Source organism: Ursus maritimus, unplaced genomic scaffold (genome assembly GCF_017311325.1).
Source record: "Ursus maritimus isolate PB19 unplaced genomic scaffold, ASM1731132v1 scaffold_7, whole genome shotgun sequence".
Lineage (NCBI taxonomy): Eukaryota > Metazoa > Chordata > Mammalia > Carnivora > Ursidae > Ursus > Ursus maritimus.
This window is the reverse complement of record NW_024426885.1, coordinates 28317247-28335844: the sequence shown is the minus strand read 5'-3', so window position 1 is coordinate 28335844 and position 18598 is coordinate 28317247. Positions and strand designations below refer to the sequence as shown.

At 39.7% G+C, this 18598-nt stretch overlaps 1 protein-coding gene across 1 annotated transcript in view; it reads left to right on the top strand.

Annotated features, from left to right (window-relative positions):
• Nucleotides 1–672: 672 nt before the first annotated feature.
• The window catches only part of ENTPD7 (ectonucleoside triphosphate diphosphohydrolase 7), a 39787-nt gene continuing 21861 nt past the window's right edge, over nt 673–18598 (top strand). Inside the window, exons 1-5 of the mRNA XM_008705310.2 lie at nt 673–859; nt 1096–1198; nt 2319–2501; nt 14304–14509; nt 14760–14910. Coding sequence (XP_008703532.1) covers nt 1191–1198; nt 2319–2501; nt 14304–14509; nt 14760–14910 — 548 coding nt within the window. The 5' untranslated portion in view covers nt 673–859; nt 1096–1190. The remainder of the gene's footprint in view (nt 860–1095; nt 1199–2318; nt 2502–14303; nt 14510–14759; nt 14911–18598) is intronic.

Genomic DNA, 18598 nt, shown 5'->3' with positions numbered 1-18598 from the left:
GTATGTGCCACGTTTGTAAGGACTTGGACTTTATCCTGTCCAAATGGCTCCCTCCTGAAATGAGAGAAACGGCTGGCTTAAGCAAGGAAGAAAAACATTAAGGAAACATTACCTTTGTATGTATTACTGTAAGGTCTGGGAAGGCAGGGACACAGCGGCTCACGTCCGGCACACAGTAGACATTCAATGAACCTTGAACGAATAGCTATAAGCGCTTCGGGGTAAACGATATTGCCCCCCGTTAATGTTTCTCTAACAGAACAGACAAGGAAGCCGGGGCATAAGTCTGGGAGGCTCTAGGGAAGGTTTGATTCTGGCGATCAGGGTTGGGGATACAATATCTCTGATAGGTTGTGGGCAAGGGATGCACTTCTCTCGCGGCCACTCTAACACTCACCCCCCGGGGCCGCTCAGTTCTGTAAGCGGCAGCCTAGCAAGCAGCCAGCAGAGAAATCGCGCCGCCGAGAGGGCAGCCGGCGCAGGGCACCCTTGCCCCGCTTCGCACTGCTCACCTGAGCGCCTACCGCTGGCCCGTCCAGGCGGAGCTGCGGCACGACGCCCTTCCGGATTGGACGCACTCGAAATCCCGGGGCGGGCATTAGAGGCCAAACGCTCTTGGGGATTGGCCGCTCTGGAGAACGAACGTGCAGCCGGCGGAGCTAGTTCGCCGGCGGCCCGGGCTGGGTGGAGGATGGGCGCCTCTCCGCCGGTCTGCCGTCAGTCATTGGCTCCCTGCGGTTTCCTTGGGGACGTGGCGCCGCCGCCCGCCCAGGCCTCTTTCCGGCTGGGCTAAAGGCCGGGGGGAAGCGCTCTGGACGGAGCGAAACGTTGCGGAGGGAGCCTGCGGGCCGCTGGACCTGTGAGTGCGAGCGCGGGAGGGCCGCGGAGCTGGGCAGGCGGGGAGGGGAAGTGGGTACCCCCACCCCGCCACCTGGGGAGAGCCGGTGCCTCGAGAACGCCCGGCTCCCGGGGAGTCGGCTTAGCGTCAGCTGGGCCCCGGGAAGGAAAGCGGATGCAGCTGGAGTGGGTGGGCGCCTTGGCCTTCCCCCTGGGCACTGCTGGAGGTGAGCCTGAAACCCAACGAACTCTTAACAGGCTGCAGACTTAGGAGATGCCTGAGACAAGGAGACCATTTTCTCAGGGCAAAAAGAAAAGGAGGTGACAGGCGCTGAGACCACTGAAGGAATCCCATGGCTAGGTAAGGCTGCACATTTTCTCCTCAGCTTGGGGCTCAGTTGGGGGTGGCAGGAGGAGCCCTGGGATGTTTTTACAAGTGAGGTTTGCCCTAGTGCTGCTTCTGGACTTTGCAGCTTGGTCGGATGGATGCAAAGATCAAAGTGACTTTTTTTTTTTTTTTTTTTGAAGGCAGACGCAACTGTAGTCTCTGGCACGTAACCCCAGGGTGATGGAGTGAGTGCTTGCTGAGATCTGAAAAGTGCTAAAATGTAATGTGCTTTCAGATTTCCATTTGAGTGAGGCTACGTGCTTTTTGAGGAGGTTAAACAAAGATTTTTTTTTAATGGACTTTCAAAATAGGGTGAGGTCCTTTGAATCAGTATGGAATATGAACTTCATAGTTGAATATGTGTATCCATACATTGCGATGCTCTGAAACTTTCAGAAAAGATTAATGTGGATCAATATGTATCAAATGGAACAGTTGTCAAATAGAGTAAGTGGGGAAAGCTGCAGAGCAGTAGGTATGGTGTACAACCAGAGGACTGGCGATACACATATGTATATTGTCATATATGATATACATTTATGCTTTTGTAAACATGCAATATCCCTGGGAAAATACATAGGAATTGGGTACCAGTGGTTGCCTTTGAGTGGGAAATGATGGGTGAAGGCAAAAGGGTCATTTTCCACTATATGTTCTTTCAAACTGATTTTTTTTCTTACCATGTGCACATATTACTTATTAAAATATTTTTAAAAATTCATTGGATAAATATTCTGACTCTCCATTTTTTTTACATCATTCTTGATGGGAGTGTTGTGGTTGCTTTGATTCTACAATGTTACAAGGTTGACCAGGGAGACTGGTGATCTTTTCATAAACATGAGATTAATTCTTTGAATTACACCCAAAAGTGCAGACATTTGGAAGAGAGCAGATAGGGCTTTTCTGTTTATAGAAGCACCATGAACCATATAGGTTCTTTTCTAAAGTTTGAGACTAAGAGAACATTTATAGACTTCTGGCGACATAAAATTTTGCCTTTATTAGGAAGGGCTTTAATCCAGTTAAAAAACCCCTTTTAAGCACTCAACTGTAGAGACTTTTCTTACTAATAATGTTTGTCTCATTTCAGGATCAGTTTTTCCTACCTCTGCCCAGCCTCCTGGTACTTCACTGTGCCCACAGTGAGCCCATTTCCACGTCAGCGGGTGGCATTCCTAGGACTCTTTTTCGTATCCTGTCTCCTTTTACTTATGTTAATCATGGACTTTCGACATTGGGGTGCTTCATTACCACGAGATAGGCAATATGAAAGGTGAGTCAGCTTTAGATCACTTTGAACAGACTTGACATTGAAGTCATAAAATATTTTGACATTTAACACACTACTACCTTTGACCCTTTTGGGGAATACTGCACTTTTATTTGTAGAATTGCATGCCATTTATTACGTAAAGATCTTAAGTCCCATTTTGGCGATGTTCACTTTTGATTCAGGAATGCTGATGGTGCATTTTAACCATGAAAGGCATCTTTCTATATTCTTGTTTTGGTGGGCTGACTTATTGGATGCATAAATGTTTAAGTTTGTTATGTATTCTTGATGAATGAACCCTTTTATCATTATTAAATGGCTTTTTTTTATCCTTGATTATATTCTTTGCTCTGAAATCTGATCTGGTATTAATATAATTACTTCAGCTTTCTTTTGATTAATGTTATCATTATAGTTGCTTTCCCATCCTTTTCGTTTTAGCCTTTATGTCTTTATGTTTTCTATCTATCCAGTCTTTTTATAAGTAACTGCTTTTTATCCAGTCTGACAATATCAGCCTTTTATTTGAAGTGTTTAGGTTATTTGCATTTTATGTGATTATTGATTATGCTTAGGCTTAAATCCGTCTTGCTGTTTGTTTTCTGCTTGTCACATCTGTCCTCTGTTTTTCCTCTTCTTCTCCCTTCTTTTGAATTGAGTTCACATTTTTAATATTCCATATTATGTCTTTTGTTGGCTGAGTAGATATAACTCTGGGTTTTTAAATTTTTTAATTTTTTTATAGTGGTTGCTTTAGGGCTTAGGGTTTATAGCATACATTTTTTTAAAAAAGATTTTATTCATTTATTTGACAGAGAGAGACAGCAAGAGAGGGAACACAAGCAAAGGGAGTGTGAGAGGGAGAAGCAGGCTTCCCGCCGAGCAGGGAACCCGATGTGGGGTTCGATCCCAGAACCCTGGGATCATGACCAGAGCCGAAGGCAGACGCTTAATGGCTGAGCCACCCAGGCGCCCTTATAGTATACATTTTTAACTTATCATAGACTACCTTGAAGTAATATAATTCCTCTTCCCGCATACCTCTTTATCTCTTCCCCTGGGTGTTTTTGCTATTGTTAAACATTTTCCTTCTACATATGTTATAAACTCCACCATATATTCTTATTATTTTTGCTTTAAATGTTTGTCTTTTAAAGAGATTTCAAAAATAAAGGCTGGTATATTTCCCATTTCTGGGCCTCTTCATTCTCTTGTACTGTAGTTCATATTTCCATCTGTTATATGTTCATTTTGCCTAAAGGAATTCCTTTAACATTTCTGGTAGTGTGAGTATGTAGTTGGTGAGTTCTTTCAACTTTTATGACTGAAAAAGTAATTTTGCATTCCTTTGAAAATATTCATTGGGTATGGAGCTCTAGGTTGATTTTTTTTTTCTTTTTCTTTTATTACTTTAGAAATGATGCTTCACTGTCTTCTGAATTGCATTCTTTCTGAGGAGAAGTCTGCTGTAATTCTTAGATTTGTTCTCTGTACATCATGTGTGTTTCTTCTGGTTGCTTCTTACATTTTATCTCTGGTTTTAATCAATTCAATTATGATGTGCCTTGGTGTAGTTTTCTTCATGATTCTTTTGCTTGTGATTTGTTGATTCTTGAATCTATGGATTTATGCTTTTTAATCAAATTCAGAAAAATTTTGACCATTATTTCTTCAAATATTTTTTCTTGACCTCTTCCACTTCTCCTTTAGTGTCTCCAATCACATATATATTGAACCATGTAAAGCTTTCTCACGGCTCATTCATTTTATTTTTCTAGTCTTTTTTCTCTCTGTGTTTCTTTCTGGATATTTTATATGCTGTGTCTTCCAGTTCACTAGTATTTTCTTTTATAAATCTAATCTGTTAATTCCATTCAGTGAGAGCGGAATACCTCTTTTTTCTTTACAGAGGATATATCTGAATTATTTGATTTAGTTTCAGTGCCTTAACAGTTATATGGAAGATCTGTATTCCTTTATAACAATGATTCATTTTGCTGTTGTTTTTTGAGGTTAGTTTGTGATTAGGCTATAAAATGAAATGATGACATGTCGTGTTCATCATCAACATGACTTTCTCTTTGTTGCTTCTCAGTATGAGGAGACTTTGGGCTGCAAGTGACGGTCCAACTGACTTAAATAAAAAGAAAGTTTATTGGCTCACATAACTAGAAGTCCAGGGGTAAAGGGACCATAAGTTCAACGTTGGCTGTCAGGATGAGAATCTGTCTCTCTTTTCCACAGCGTCAACTTGTTGAATGGTTGTAAAATAGCAGCCAGTAGCCAGTAGGGGCTACATGCATCCTCACTCATGTCCTGCTGGAGAGAAACAAGCCTTCTATGCTCTTGTGTAAGAATGAAGAAGGCCCTTCCTGGAAACCCCCGGCAACCCTTTCTTTCAGTCTGTTCTGGTCAGAATTGTGACACGTGACCATTCCCCTGAATATCTCTGGGTTGTTCTGGCCCCAGAATTTCTTATTTCCACTTCATTTTGGTCATTCATTCATTCAGCAAGCATTTATTGAGCAACCACTATGTGCTGGATAATAATAGGCACCAGGACATGGAGACTTTGGTACCTTTTCTCAAGAAGTTTATGTTTCCAACCTTTCCTTTCCTCTAGCAGCACTTTTCATTTGTATTTTTCATTCTTTCTTTCTGAAGAAAGAACATTTGTTTAGATGACTGTAGTTGTCAGCAGTTGACCATAGCAGCCTGTTAGCTTCAGAGAACTAAATCCGTAATTTCAGTTTTTTTTAATGCTTATTGAGATTTTCTTGACACACCTGAGCACAGTTTTCCACCGGAAGACATCATGGTCTAATTATGGAATCCTCTGTGGGTTAATATGGTGAGAATAAAGATAGTTAGGGAGTGAGTGGTGAGCTGTGTGGCTGGAGAGGTAAATCGGGCTGAGCCTGTTAAGTCATCTGAGAGGGTTTAGACATTATCTTCAGGGCAGAAGGAAGGCTTTGAAAGGCTTTGAAGAGTGATATGATTGGAATTTGTTTTTAAAGCTCACTTTAGTGGCATTGTGGAGAATGAATTAGAGGGGATTAGAGGGGAGTAAACATGAAGGGAGGGAGATGAACTAGAATACTCCAGTAGAGATGATGGTCGCCTGAACTTGGGTGGAAGCAGCGATAATGGAGAGAAGTAAATGCATTTGAGGAATATGTGGGAGGTAGAGCGATCTGATATTCTCCTCTACCGCTATACCCCAAGTGGCCAGATCTGATAAATACTGAAGCTGACTTAATTGCAGCAACGTAGCTGCAGCGCTAAGGAATACACTGTGCCTGTGTGATTATCTTATCAAAGTCCTGACACCCTGTAATGCTCTGGTTGAGCAGCCAGCAGCCATATAGCCTAGAGCTCCTGTTCTTTAACGAAAGGTTATGTGCATATTGCCACAAATTACTGTATATCATTACATTTCACTCATGGCAGCCCCTGTGAGTCATTTCGGAAACAAACATTCATTGAGAGCTTGCTGGGTGCTTGACACTGTTGTAGATACTAAGGTACAAAGATGAATAAAACGTGGCTCCTGAACTCAGTGGAGTTCATGATCTAGTTAGGGAGGCTGATGTGAAGGAAGAATTATTTCCCAATGAGATAATCGTTTATGTACATCTGTGTAGAATCAGGAACTGTACACAGTCGAGAATCAGAAATTAATCAGAAGAGGCCCATGTGTAACTTTAGTTGATATCATTAAGTTCATGAACTAAAAGCTCGTGTACTTTACTGATAAGATAGTCTTTCCCATAGAACCTGTTTGCTTTTATTTTACACACTGTGTTAAATTAACTTGGTTCTGTCTTGTCTCAGAACACAGTAGGTAAACAGAAAATTAGATGGTGGTAGTAGGAAGGGTATGCTGGTCATTAGATGTGGGCACACTGATGTCAGTTGTCAATAAATAATATGCTGACATCTTGACAGTGAGGCAGGAGAGAGTCTTTTATTTGAAATAATCTTGATTTTTCTGTCCTCTAATTCCATTTTCTGCCCTGTAGATATACACTGAGGATAATGGGCAGCGTTATCTGCATTTAAAATACTCCTTCCAGAATTTTTTTCTTCCTGGTTGCTGCTGTTGCTTAAACACTGGTGAGCACTAGCTGATGATAAGATGATTAAGCAAATAACTAGGAATTGATGGAAATACTTTAGTTCAACATGTTTATAATAAAATAGGACAAGTGCTTATGGTTGAGATTTTTTTTATTACAGGCATGTAATATAGTCATATTCTTTCCAACTTAAGTTGTTCCAATTCGCATGATGAAATTATATTAGTAGTTGGTATTGAAAAAATATTTTAATTCGAATTTTTTTCAGCCATTGGTGGAACTTAACATATCTCTTCTGAGGCAATGTGACCCAGGATTTTAGAAGCCTGCATAAGGGTTTTCCCTCCATAGTTTTAAAACTGAAGAGTTATTGTATTTGTTTGTTTATTATGAACATGTACCCACATTGCTTCAGGAAGAAGAAAGCAGGAGGTCTGCATCAGAACTAGAATTTAAGAAAAGATAAATTTAGAGAGTGATGAGGTATCAGTAAGGATAGAATCCAGAGCTGTTTTTAAGAGACTGTTTTTTAGAGCAGTTTTAGGTTCACAGCTAAACTGAGCAGAAGTACAAAGGTTTCCCAGATACCCTCTATCCCTACACGCACAGCAAAGCTATTTTTAAGAATAATTTTTCTTAGATGTGTGTTTGAATCAACTCTTTATCTGTAAGTAGTGCTCCAACAGCTTCATCAGACTAATCCGTATTTTACATTTTACATTTATTTATTCATTCATCTGTTCACTTATTCGACAAATATTATTGTTTACGGTGTGGTATCCAATAGGGTAGCCACTTGCCACAGTGGCTAATTTAAGTTTAAATTAATTAAAACAAAATAAATTCAGTTCCTTACTTGCACTAGTCACATTTCTGCAGCTCACTGGCCACATGTGGCTAGTGGCTATCCTATTGGACAGATGGGGAATATTTCCATCATAGCAGAGAGTTCTGTTGGAAAGTTTTAGCCCTAGGTAAATTGTTAAAGTTTATTAATAATTTTCAGCATAAGGGGCACTTTTAGCACGTATACGTATATACAGTGCAAGACAAATAGTAAACTGTTCTTACTTAAATGTTCTGTATATTCAATGAATTTCTTCTAAACCTCAATGTTTAGTAGTATTCACTTTTTTGTAGCCTCACTACTGTCTTCATTAGAGAGGAAATTTTTATCTGGTGGACTTTTGTTCTGAAGAATATCTTGGTAGCTGTTGAAATGTGGTGCCAAAGCTCCTGGGTGGCTCAGTCAGTTAAGCATCCAACTCTTGATTTTGGCTCAGGGTCATGAGATCGAGCCCCGAGTCAGGCTCCGCACTGGGCGTGGAGCCTGCTTAAGATTCCCTCTCTCCCTCTCCTTCTGTTCCTCCCCCTCCCGAAAGAAAGGTGGTGCTTTCATGTTCCTTTGTCATCTGGGCATAACTGTGAATAAGAGGTTCTGCGTCAGCAGTGGGCTCAGAGCTGGCCTTTCTTAGGAGTTTCAGTTCTGTTTAAAGCAAGTTGAAAAGAGACATTACTTTTAGTTAGGATAAAAATGATAAACTTTAAGATAAGCAGATGAAGTTAAGGTTTCTTATGTATAATAGAACAATTCAGAGATTTTTCCTGGTGAAACTGAAGGCATTTACCTGCATTCTTTGACATTTATTCATTTATTCACTTACTTGTTCTTTAATGGTGTTTATAGTGTTTATAAGCAGAGCTTCCAATTATAAATGCTCCTGACTGCTCTGATTGATCTTGTTAGGAGATAAGCAATAATCTTCAAGATGCTTTCCTCCACATGTGTTACTATCATCAGTCATGCACAGCTACCTTCCCTATAAAGTCATTATATTTGGTTCTGAGCCTTGAATGGAGTTGAAAGAGTATGATGACATTCAGCAAAAAGCTGGTAGCTCCATCCTGAGGGGGGTTGCTTTAATGGACTCTTGGTGCATCACTGCGTTCTATTTGAACTCTAGAAGTGGTATATTTAGTGTTGATTGTAAGCTGGGTAATGATTTGGTCAGTTACTGCCCTAATGTTGTTTTCAGGGTAATGGCAGTGAAAGCCACTGTCTTCCAGTTTTACCTTGGGTAATGTATATGTGAGTAATTTTCTTTTCATTCACCCAGCAGTAATTAGAGGGAAATCAGGTTTCTCAAATAGAAACAGTGTGTGTATGTATGTAGGGGGGTTAAATATGTGTGATAGTGAGTCAGATCTTTCCTGGGAAAGTGGATGTGAGGGATTCCATAGCTTTTGGAACTTTTCTCTTGGACTTTAGGTCCTCTTTGGGGATTAATTTAGTGTAATATCAGCAAAGCAGGAGAGTCCAGCAATGCAAGTAATTGATCATGATGGCTAAGTCCAGGGCGGCAAATCACAAATGAAAACATCCAAGAAAGGACCATTGATCATTCATGTCAGGAGCCTGGACAGAGGAAGACCCTCAGGTGTTTGCAAAGTGTAAGAAGCCTGATTAGATCATTAGAGGTTAAAGTTTCAGAAAGAGGTGTTATTATTACTCCCCAAAAGGGAAAATTGTTCTTCAGTTAGTCATTTGTATGCATAATGAGAAAGATGGAGGCTTCCTGCTGACTGCAACCATTGGGCAAAGACTCAAGTGGGAAGTGTAACATACATGCTGTCTGGTCCTAGCTTTCACTCTTGTATTCAAAGGTCAGCTGACATTTTTTCTGCCAATGCACACAGGGAGACTTCTAAGAGAAGAGAAAGCAAAGTTGACTTGCACCCAAATTAGAGCTGCTTATCTTGACAGGAACCCAGGAGGATGACAGGATGCTTTGAAAAGCCATTGGAACTTTCTGAGAAGGAGACCAGTTGATGTCGAGTATGTGTAGCTAGACAGCTAACAAAGACATAGAGGAGTTAACAAACACACAGCTCTATGTTGTGAGATCTTAGGACCAAACGAGTCAGTACTGGTTGATACATATCAGAGAAATGTGAGGAACACTGTGACAGTTTGGAGATACTGCAGATAAGGTGTTGGCACTTGAGAAACTGATAGTCTAAGTGCAGAGATGGAACAGACAAATATGAAAGAAGTCTTAGGGGCTCATACCGGAATATAAACAAGCTGCTTAGAGGGAATAATGACACTCCACATTTTAAGACAGAAGGAGGCGGCCTTTTCAAATCATTGTGAATATTACAAGAGTCACATTGTCGAGTGGAGGCTTCTTAAGAACTGGGAAGCCATGTCAAAGAAGGGAAGGGGGAGAAATAGGTAGAGAAGCAGATGGATGTTCCAGAGAAAAAGAAGGTTAGAGCAGTGGTTGTCAAAGTGTTTACTGACCCTTGGGAGTTCCTGAGACTTTTTCATAGGGTCTATGAGGTCAAAATTAGGCCAAAACTGTTTTCATAATATCTACTAAGATGTTAATTGCTCTTTTTTTAATTGCTAAGAAACACATAACATAAAATTTACCATCTCAACCACTTTTAAGTATACAGTTCAGTGGTGTTAACGATATTCACATTGTTAATTCAGCTCCAGAACTTGTTCATCTTGCAAATCTGAATTCTATGCCCATTGAACAACGGCTTCCCTCTTCTCCCTCCCCACGCCAACCCCTGGTAGCCGCTATTCTGTTTTCTGTTTTGATGATTATGGCTGCTTTACTCTCATATAAGTGGAACCATACAGTATTTGTCTTTTAGTGACTGGCTTGTTTTATTTAGCATGATTTGTCTTTTAGTGACTGGCTTGTTTTATTTAGCATGATATTCTCAAGGTTCACCCATATTATAGCATGTGACAAAGTTTCCTTCTCTTTTAAGGCTGAATAATACTCCATTTTGTGTATACACTGCATTTCGTTTATTTATCTGTCCATGGATATTTATGTTGCTTCGCCCTCGTGGCTGTTGTGATGTTTCTTTGCCTTTTCCACTGAGTTGACATTTACACTAGTGATGCAAAGCCACGGGTAGGTAAAACTGCAGGTGCCTTAGTGCAAATCAAGATGAAGGCACCAAATTATACTATTAGTTAGTGTAGTCATCATTGTCACATAGTTGTAATGGGGGAAAAAATTCCAGTTCCATTTAAGAATATCCTTTTCATATTCTGTGTGACAAAATTGGAAATACACATTAAGCACTTTTTTTTCAATTTTTTAAATTATTATGATATGTTAGTCACCATACAGTACATCCTTAGTTTTTGATGTAGTGTTTCATGATTCATTGTTTGCGTGTAACACCTAGTGCTCCATGCAATACATGCCCTCCTTAATACCCATCACAGGGCTAACCCATCCCCCCACCCCCCTGCCCTCCAAAACCCTCAGTTTGTTTCCTGGAGTCCATAGTCTCTCATGGTTCCTTTCCCCCTCTGTTATCCCCTCCCTTCCTTCTCCCGGTAATCTCCCTGCTATTCTACTTCTGATGCCCACTGGAGTTTTCTTGAGGAAAAGCCCTTAGACAATTGTTTCGGTTATGAACTGCTTTTATCATGGAATATTATTTTTACTTGAAAGAATGACTGCCAGAAAAGCTATTGTTTTCAGACTTGGGTATTTCATAGATATTTTCTTGAAAATGAATGAAGTAAAAGCCTGTCACTTTAAGGAAAACAACTGTCAGTGTTTATTGTCAATGATGAAATTTGAGCTTTCAACTGAAAATCAGCAGTTTGGAAAATTTGTATCTACCACTATGAGTTTGCTAGCGTCTCAATACTTAAATGACTTTTTTGATAATATTGGTAGTGATACTAATGAATGTGTGGGTGGGTTTTTTTTTTTAATGTTGTAGAATGAAATGTGTCAATGTTAGGAGGATATGCATAACTCAGTGAACCAGTATTTTCTAGTATAGGATGTTCCAAAATTATGCAGGGATAAAAGCCATTCGAAGTGCAAGATAGACCGATGGTTAACTTTACAGAGTATGAAACATTCTTAGATAGGGTTTTAGATTTCACGTTGCAACTAACCTTTAAGAAATTTTACTTGTTGATTTTTAGTGTAGTATTAAGAATATGCACAGTGATCCAAATGGGCTCTTAAAATATTCCCCTTTCCAATAATATGTCTCCGGGAAGCTGGATTTTTTTCAAAAACTTTAACCAAAACAACATATTGTAACAGATGAATACAGAGGCAAATATGAGAATCTAGCTGTCTTCTACTAATCTTTACAGATTCACAAAACCATGAGACAGTGCTGCTCTTTTTTTTGTTTTAGAAAATAGTTATTTTTATAAAATATATTAATATGTAATGAGTTTATTATATCTAAATTAATAAATAAATACTAAAAATTTTTGTTTTATTTTCTAACATGGTAAATATAAATAGATATAACCCGCATATACAAAAACTCTTTTGGATCCAATAATTTTTAAGAATATAAAGGGTCTTGAGCCCCAAACGACGTTTGAGAGCCAACAACTGGAGAAAAGTTATTCATTAAGCAGGAGGGAATGGGATCCAGAATCTAGTGAGAAAAGTAGAGGAGAGGTTTTTTAGAGAGGGAAAGCAGAGAAAGATCTGTGAAGCATATGAAGTAGAAAGATTGCTATGATGAGAAATGAAAAGTCACTTTGGGCGAGAGATGGCTTATCTTGCCTGTGGTGTCCTGTGAGGTCAGTATTTGCACAAGTTCTGTAACTTGAACCCAGATGTCTTCCCAGCTTTCATGTGATAGCACTGAGCTGTTATGAGTTGGTTTGTGGATTATAAGCCCAGTTCAGCCCAGTCATTTGATGAGAATGGGTAAGTATGTGGTGGAACAGTCTTTGGGACTGTAAATTGACTACAGTGTAACAGATTTTTACCACCTGCTTCATTTCCCTTAACTCAGTCTGATATCCGATCCAGAAAAAAGTTTTACCTGACCCTATCCTATATAATAATTTACAGCATTATATTGGGCTCAAATATATGTTCTTTGCTTATTTTGCATTGTACGTTGGGAAAGGTACTTAGCTCTACTTTTTTTCTTTCAAAACCGTTTCTACATGCTCATCTATTCGTCAAGTTTGCTTTTCTGTCTAAAGTAGCGAACTTTGTGGTCTGCATAGCAATGTGAAATCAGCAGTAAACATGAGCTAAATTGTCCTGAGGGGTGGGACATGTGGCTTATTGTCTGATCAGAGGTGGATTTCCTGCAGAGCTAATGATACCTACCCTTCAAGGCCCCAAACATATGTGACCTCCTTTCGTATTTGTAATGTTGAATCTTTCTTAAAAAAAGAATGCCCTTCACAAAACCTGGTTCTGAGGGGTTCTCTGTAAGGGTCTAGGGGACCTAGGAATTAGCTCTAAATACAGTGTTGGGTGACTAGGGCAGATATAAGGAAGGTTGTTTAGCTGTGATACTTGAAAAAATTCACAGCATTGCTTTCAGAGCGTTTATTCAACTATTAGCTCAACCTATAGTAATACTTAGTCAAATTTAAAGGAATTTACAAGACATTGTAATCTGTCCGCCATGCAGTATGTATTCTTAGCACCGAGAAACAGCTCTTTTTCCATATGATAAGCTAAAAGCCATTCTCATTGGGCTCTTCTTCAAGTGCAGCCTTTGAAGAGGAGTCAGCAGTGTTTGTACTTTTCAGACCCTCAGGTTCTGAGTGAGCTCTAATGTTTATTAAAGCCTCAGAGCTCAGGAGCATTTTACCAACTCTTAGCTGCCTTTTCTTCTGGACTTTTCAGCCCTTTTCTCTAGAGAGTCTTCTACTATTTGCTCTCCCAATACTCATCGCGTAAAAACAAGAGCAGTGACAGCACAGCGCTGTGCTAACCACTCAGCATATGTTGTCTCTCTGAGGGCGGAGACCCCATACCCTTATTTTACAGATGAGAAAACAGTCTGAGAGAAGTTAGGTAACTTGCCGAAGGTCACACAGCATAGAAAGGGCTAGAGCTGAGACTCAAACCTTGGTGTTTTGATGGTAACATCTTTACTTGTTTCATCTTTCTGCTGTCAGCCAAATAAATATCTTGTAATGAGAATCTGAAAAAAATCCCAAGACAAAGTACTGAGGTCCTAGGGCCTGGAAGCTTTTTGGTTTTTTTTTAAAGCAGTGTAATGCTTTATTTTTTAAACTGGGTGTTGGGTACAGAGGCATTGTTTTATCGTTATTGTTTATACATACTTTATATACATTCTTTTTATGACTACAAAATACTTTAAAAGATTGTAGAGAAGAATAATTATTGTATTTATGAAATACATTTTTATTAATGCAAGTCTACCAATAAGAAGTACAAAGCAAAAAGCCCCATAAATTTTTACCACCTAGAAACACATATTAAGTGATAATCATTCCAAAGTATTCTTTATTTACAGAAAGGATAGATAGAAGAGAAATTATTAGAATTCTTTTATTTAACTGGTGTGTGTAACAAACTGCCCCAAATCCTAGTGGCTTATAACAACAAAAACCAGTTATTTACTCAGGCCTAGAAGCTCTTTAAAGTTGGCGAAAGATTTGGTACCCCAGCCAGTTTCAGAACTGCCCCCAAATATGGAGGAATCTTCTAGTTCTCTGATTCCAGCGGCCTCTAGGCGAGCAGACCAGCTGTTGGCTCATATCTGTACATCAGTAACTATGATCAGTGTTGTTTCATTTCTTAAGATGCATGGTTCCTTGTGGCTGGCACATATGGACAGTTAATGAAGACTCATGACAAATGAATTAAAGTGGTGGTGCCTTTTGTGGACCTGGATGCTTGATACCAGTTTCTCTTTTTGTCTGGCTTAGGTATTTGGCTCGAGTAGGGGATCTTGAAGCAACCAACACTGAAGACCCAACTCTAAATTATGGACTTGTTGTGGACTGTGGTAGCAGTGGCTCCCGGATTTTTGTTTATTTCTGGCCAAGACATAATGGCAACCCCCATGATTTGCTGGACATCAAACAGATGAGAGACCGAAATAGCCAACCAGTCGTTAAAAAAATCAAGCCAGGTACTAATCAGAATATATTTTATTGTCAATCTCTTTTTATCTGCTGCAGGCATGAGAGAGGAGAGAAGAGGGAGAAGGAAAGCTACCTTTTTTTTCCTTGAGATTCTCGATAATGGGAGGGATATCTCATTCATTGCTGTTCCCATCCTTGCAAATAAATAAGCATTTAGGACCTCAAGCAGAACTTTATGGAGTATCAGTCTTCTGAGTCAATGTGATCTGCTTTTTAAAGTATTTTGTCTTACTTAAGGAATCTCTGCAATGGCAGACACCCCGGAACATGCCAGTGATTACCTCCGTCCTCTGCTGAGCTTTGCTGCTGCTCATGTGCCTGTGAAGAAGCACAAGGAGACACCCCTTTACATCCTGTGCACAGCAGGCATGCGGCTTCTCCCTGAGAGGTGAGCTGCAGGGTCTGAAAAACACACGAAAATGGGTGGCACGAGAGTTGCAAGACTGATTCTATGCATTGTTGTCTGTCGTTCCCTGGTCTGAAGCTGGGCTGTGGGTACACCACACAGAGTTGACAGGTGGCACTAAAAGACTCCTTGCTCAAAATAGAGCAGAGCCACCCCCGCACGTCATTATTTCACAAGCCGTAGTTCAACGCTTCATGTCACTTGCTTCTTTGGGATCGATATCTATCTGAGATGGCTGTAATGACTGTTAGTTTTGCTTGAGAAGCAATGGTGATGGTGATAAATTTGGATCACTAGACAGGGTACAGAAGGGTCGTAGGAGCTTCCTCTGAGTGATGAGGTACCTGGAGGCCAGTAGGAAAGGCTCTGGTAGGAATGCTGCTCTGTCTGTAACTGCCTGGCTCCCTGGTGATAGTCGGTGCTGCTTGCAAAGTTCAGTCTCCATTGCTTTAGACCAGTTTTTTCAACCCCAACCAGTCCAGTGTCCACTTGACCTTGTAGTTTAGCCCAGGATCTTACCACCTGATCCCTCTTCCTTCTTTGGAAGAAGAGGAGGAGGAAGAGGCAGTGGCTATACTTAGGTCACACCCCTTCTTGTTTGTGATTTCTCCCCTTCGACACCTTCCTGACCCCTCCACACTTACTATGGTCATGGGATGGGAGTGAACTCCCTTAACCTTAGAATTCGTCCTTCTGGAATGTTCAAAGTCTCATAGGCATCAGGTATTTTTTATTAGCTTAAATATTTTTTCTTGGTAAGTAACAGTAACCTTTTCCAGAAAGTTTTATTTTGTATTCTTGGCCAGCAACAACAAAAACCTCAGCCCTACATATAGGGCTTCGTGCTGCTTATGCCAGATATGCCAGATGTGCCAGATAACATATGTACACAGTTCTTTCAGTGGACTTCTTTCCTTCTGTTTAGACACATGGTTATTATTTTACTCTCTGGTCTACTGTTGAGAAGGAGATTATTTTATATAGTCATTTGTGGAAATGGGAGATCTAGCCCCTTATTTTTCCATATACCTTGACCTTTAAAAATTTTTTGTTTTGTTTTTATTTTTAAAACCAAATTTTAAAATATTATAGCTGCATTAAAGGAATCGTAAAAGGAAAAAGAAAAACCCAAAACACTAATATTCCTACTGCCCTATCAAAAGTGTTTGTCTTGTCACATTCCCTTCTCTCTGTACATCTGTGTGTAGTTTCTACAAAGTTGTAACCATATTGCACATGCAATTTAGGAATTTTGGTTTTGACATAAGTAATATTCACATAGTTCCAAATTTAGAAATCCTAGGAAGAGTATAGGTGACACAGGGTTGCCACATCACAGTTCTGTGAGTGGTCTGCGGTCAACACCAAGGAAGGGGGAGGATGGCCAGAGAAGAAGCTGACTGGGAAGTCAAAAAGGCAGAGCCGACCCAGAGGGTGATGGTTTGGCCATGTTTTGTGGGTCTGGAGTAAAAGAAGAGTGTCTCATCTCCTGTCGCCGCTCATCATTGACTCTGTCAAAGAAGTTTCCATCCAGACAAAACCCACTATGTAGCTCCATTCCATTTGTCTAAGATGTTCACTGTCTGCATGGAAGCTCTGAATATTAATATTTCATTTATCTTAAGAACTTGTGAAGAGCTTGCATTTTAACTTGCCTTCTGATCACCTCTTCTAATAATGCCTGGATCTCTTCCTGGGCTTATGAAATCATTGCTACCAACTGAGGCAGCTGTAGTTGGGTTTTTGTTTTTTTTTTAAGATTTTATTTATTTATGTGACAGAGAGACAGCCAGCGAGAGAGGGAACACAAGCAGGGGGAGTGGGAGAGGAAGAAGCAGGCTCCCAGTGGAGTAGCCCCTTGTGGGACTCGATCCAAGAACGCCGGGATCACGCCCTGAGCCGAAGGCAGACGCTTAAGGACTGCGCTACCCAGGCGCCCCGTGTAGTTGTTGACATATATGTAACCATCATTGCAAGAACCTGTTTTGTCTAATTAATGCTTTGCTAATTTATTAGCATTTGTGAGGAATATTCAAAATGGGTTCAAATCACCTGGACTGTATTTTGAAATGTGTTAGCGCTAGGTTTTATTTCTTTGCCAAAGGCCTGAACTAATAGTTTGTTTTACCTCATTTTCATTTTGTAATGGAAATATCCTTAAAAAATTACAAAGATAGTACAAGGTGATACTTAAAGGGAAAAAAAAAAAGTTTTGTTATGGGAAATTTCAAACATCAAAAAAAAATAGAACAGCATGATGAATCCTTATTTTCTTACCACCCAGCTTCAATAGTTACCAACATTTTGCCACTAAAAGTTTTTTTTGGGGGGGCACCTGGGTGGCTCAGTCATTAGGTGTATGCCTTCGGCCCAGGGCGTGATCCCAGGGTCCTGAGATCGAGCCCCGCACCGGGCTCCCTGCTCCGCTGGAAGCCTGCTTCTTCCTCTCCCACTCCCCCTGCTTGTGTTGCCTCTCTCGCTGGCTGTCTCTCTCTCTGTCAAATAAATAAAATCTTTAAAAAAAAAAAGTTTTTTATTTTAATAAAGAAACAGTAATTGAATTTTAGAGAATCCTGTGTGGTACATGAAGAATTTTTTTTGTTTTATTGTTTAATATAAACTGGAATCATATTATATATACCGTTTTGTATCCTATTAGAACTCGGAATATATCAGACATCTTTTCACATCAGTACATATGGATCTATATTGACCTCATTTCTTTTAACATCTGTCTAGTATCACATTGTATGGATATACCACAGATTATTTAACCAATACCTAAGGATGTGCATTTAGGTTATTTTTACTTTTTCATTGCTATAAATAGTGTTGCAATATTCTCTTCCTTTTTGTATTCCTATCTGATGATTTCCTTGCAAAAGTTTCTAAAAGTGTAATAGCTAGTCAGAGGTTAAGCACATTAAAAATGTGGATACATCGTCCTGGATTGCTCTTAGCAAGATCGTACCAGTAATTTATGTTCCAAACAGCAGTGTATGTTGGCGCCTATTCTTTCATATCATCGCCAAAACCAGCAAGCCCTCTTCTTTGGGTATTTTAGAAGCATTTCCAGTAGGGAGGGCAAAACAGTCCCTCTTGGTCCACATGCAAAATTTTTATTGCAAGACTTTAATATGTATACCGATGAGCTTTTTTGGACACTATATTTGACAGTATACGGGGAAATTATTACTTTAAATGTATTCTTCACTTTTAAGTGTTAACATTCTCCACTAAGTCATGCCGACAACTATCTGAGCCAATGGAATATTTTTGTAATGAGTAATTTTAAAAATCGAGGATAATTGCTCTTATTTTTAATCATTTTCTCTACATTGATATTATTACTTCTAGGTTTGTTTCTTTGCTTTTCTTTAATAACACTGATAACACAAAACTGTAGAGGAGAAAACAACCTAGGTACTGAGTCTCAGACTTTGTCCCCAGATTGTTATAACCTTTGGATTTTGATCTTGATCTGGGTTTTTCACATGATAAGATTTTTATAAAGGAAAAAAAAACCCCAACCCTTGAAATATGTAAAAGGAGATTAAAAAGTTCATTGTCAGCTTGTGTAAAGGATTATTAAAAACTTGTGGACCTAACTGCGCTCGTGGTGTGGTGACATGAGACGTTGTTTCTGTATTGGGTGAGATCTGAGGATGAG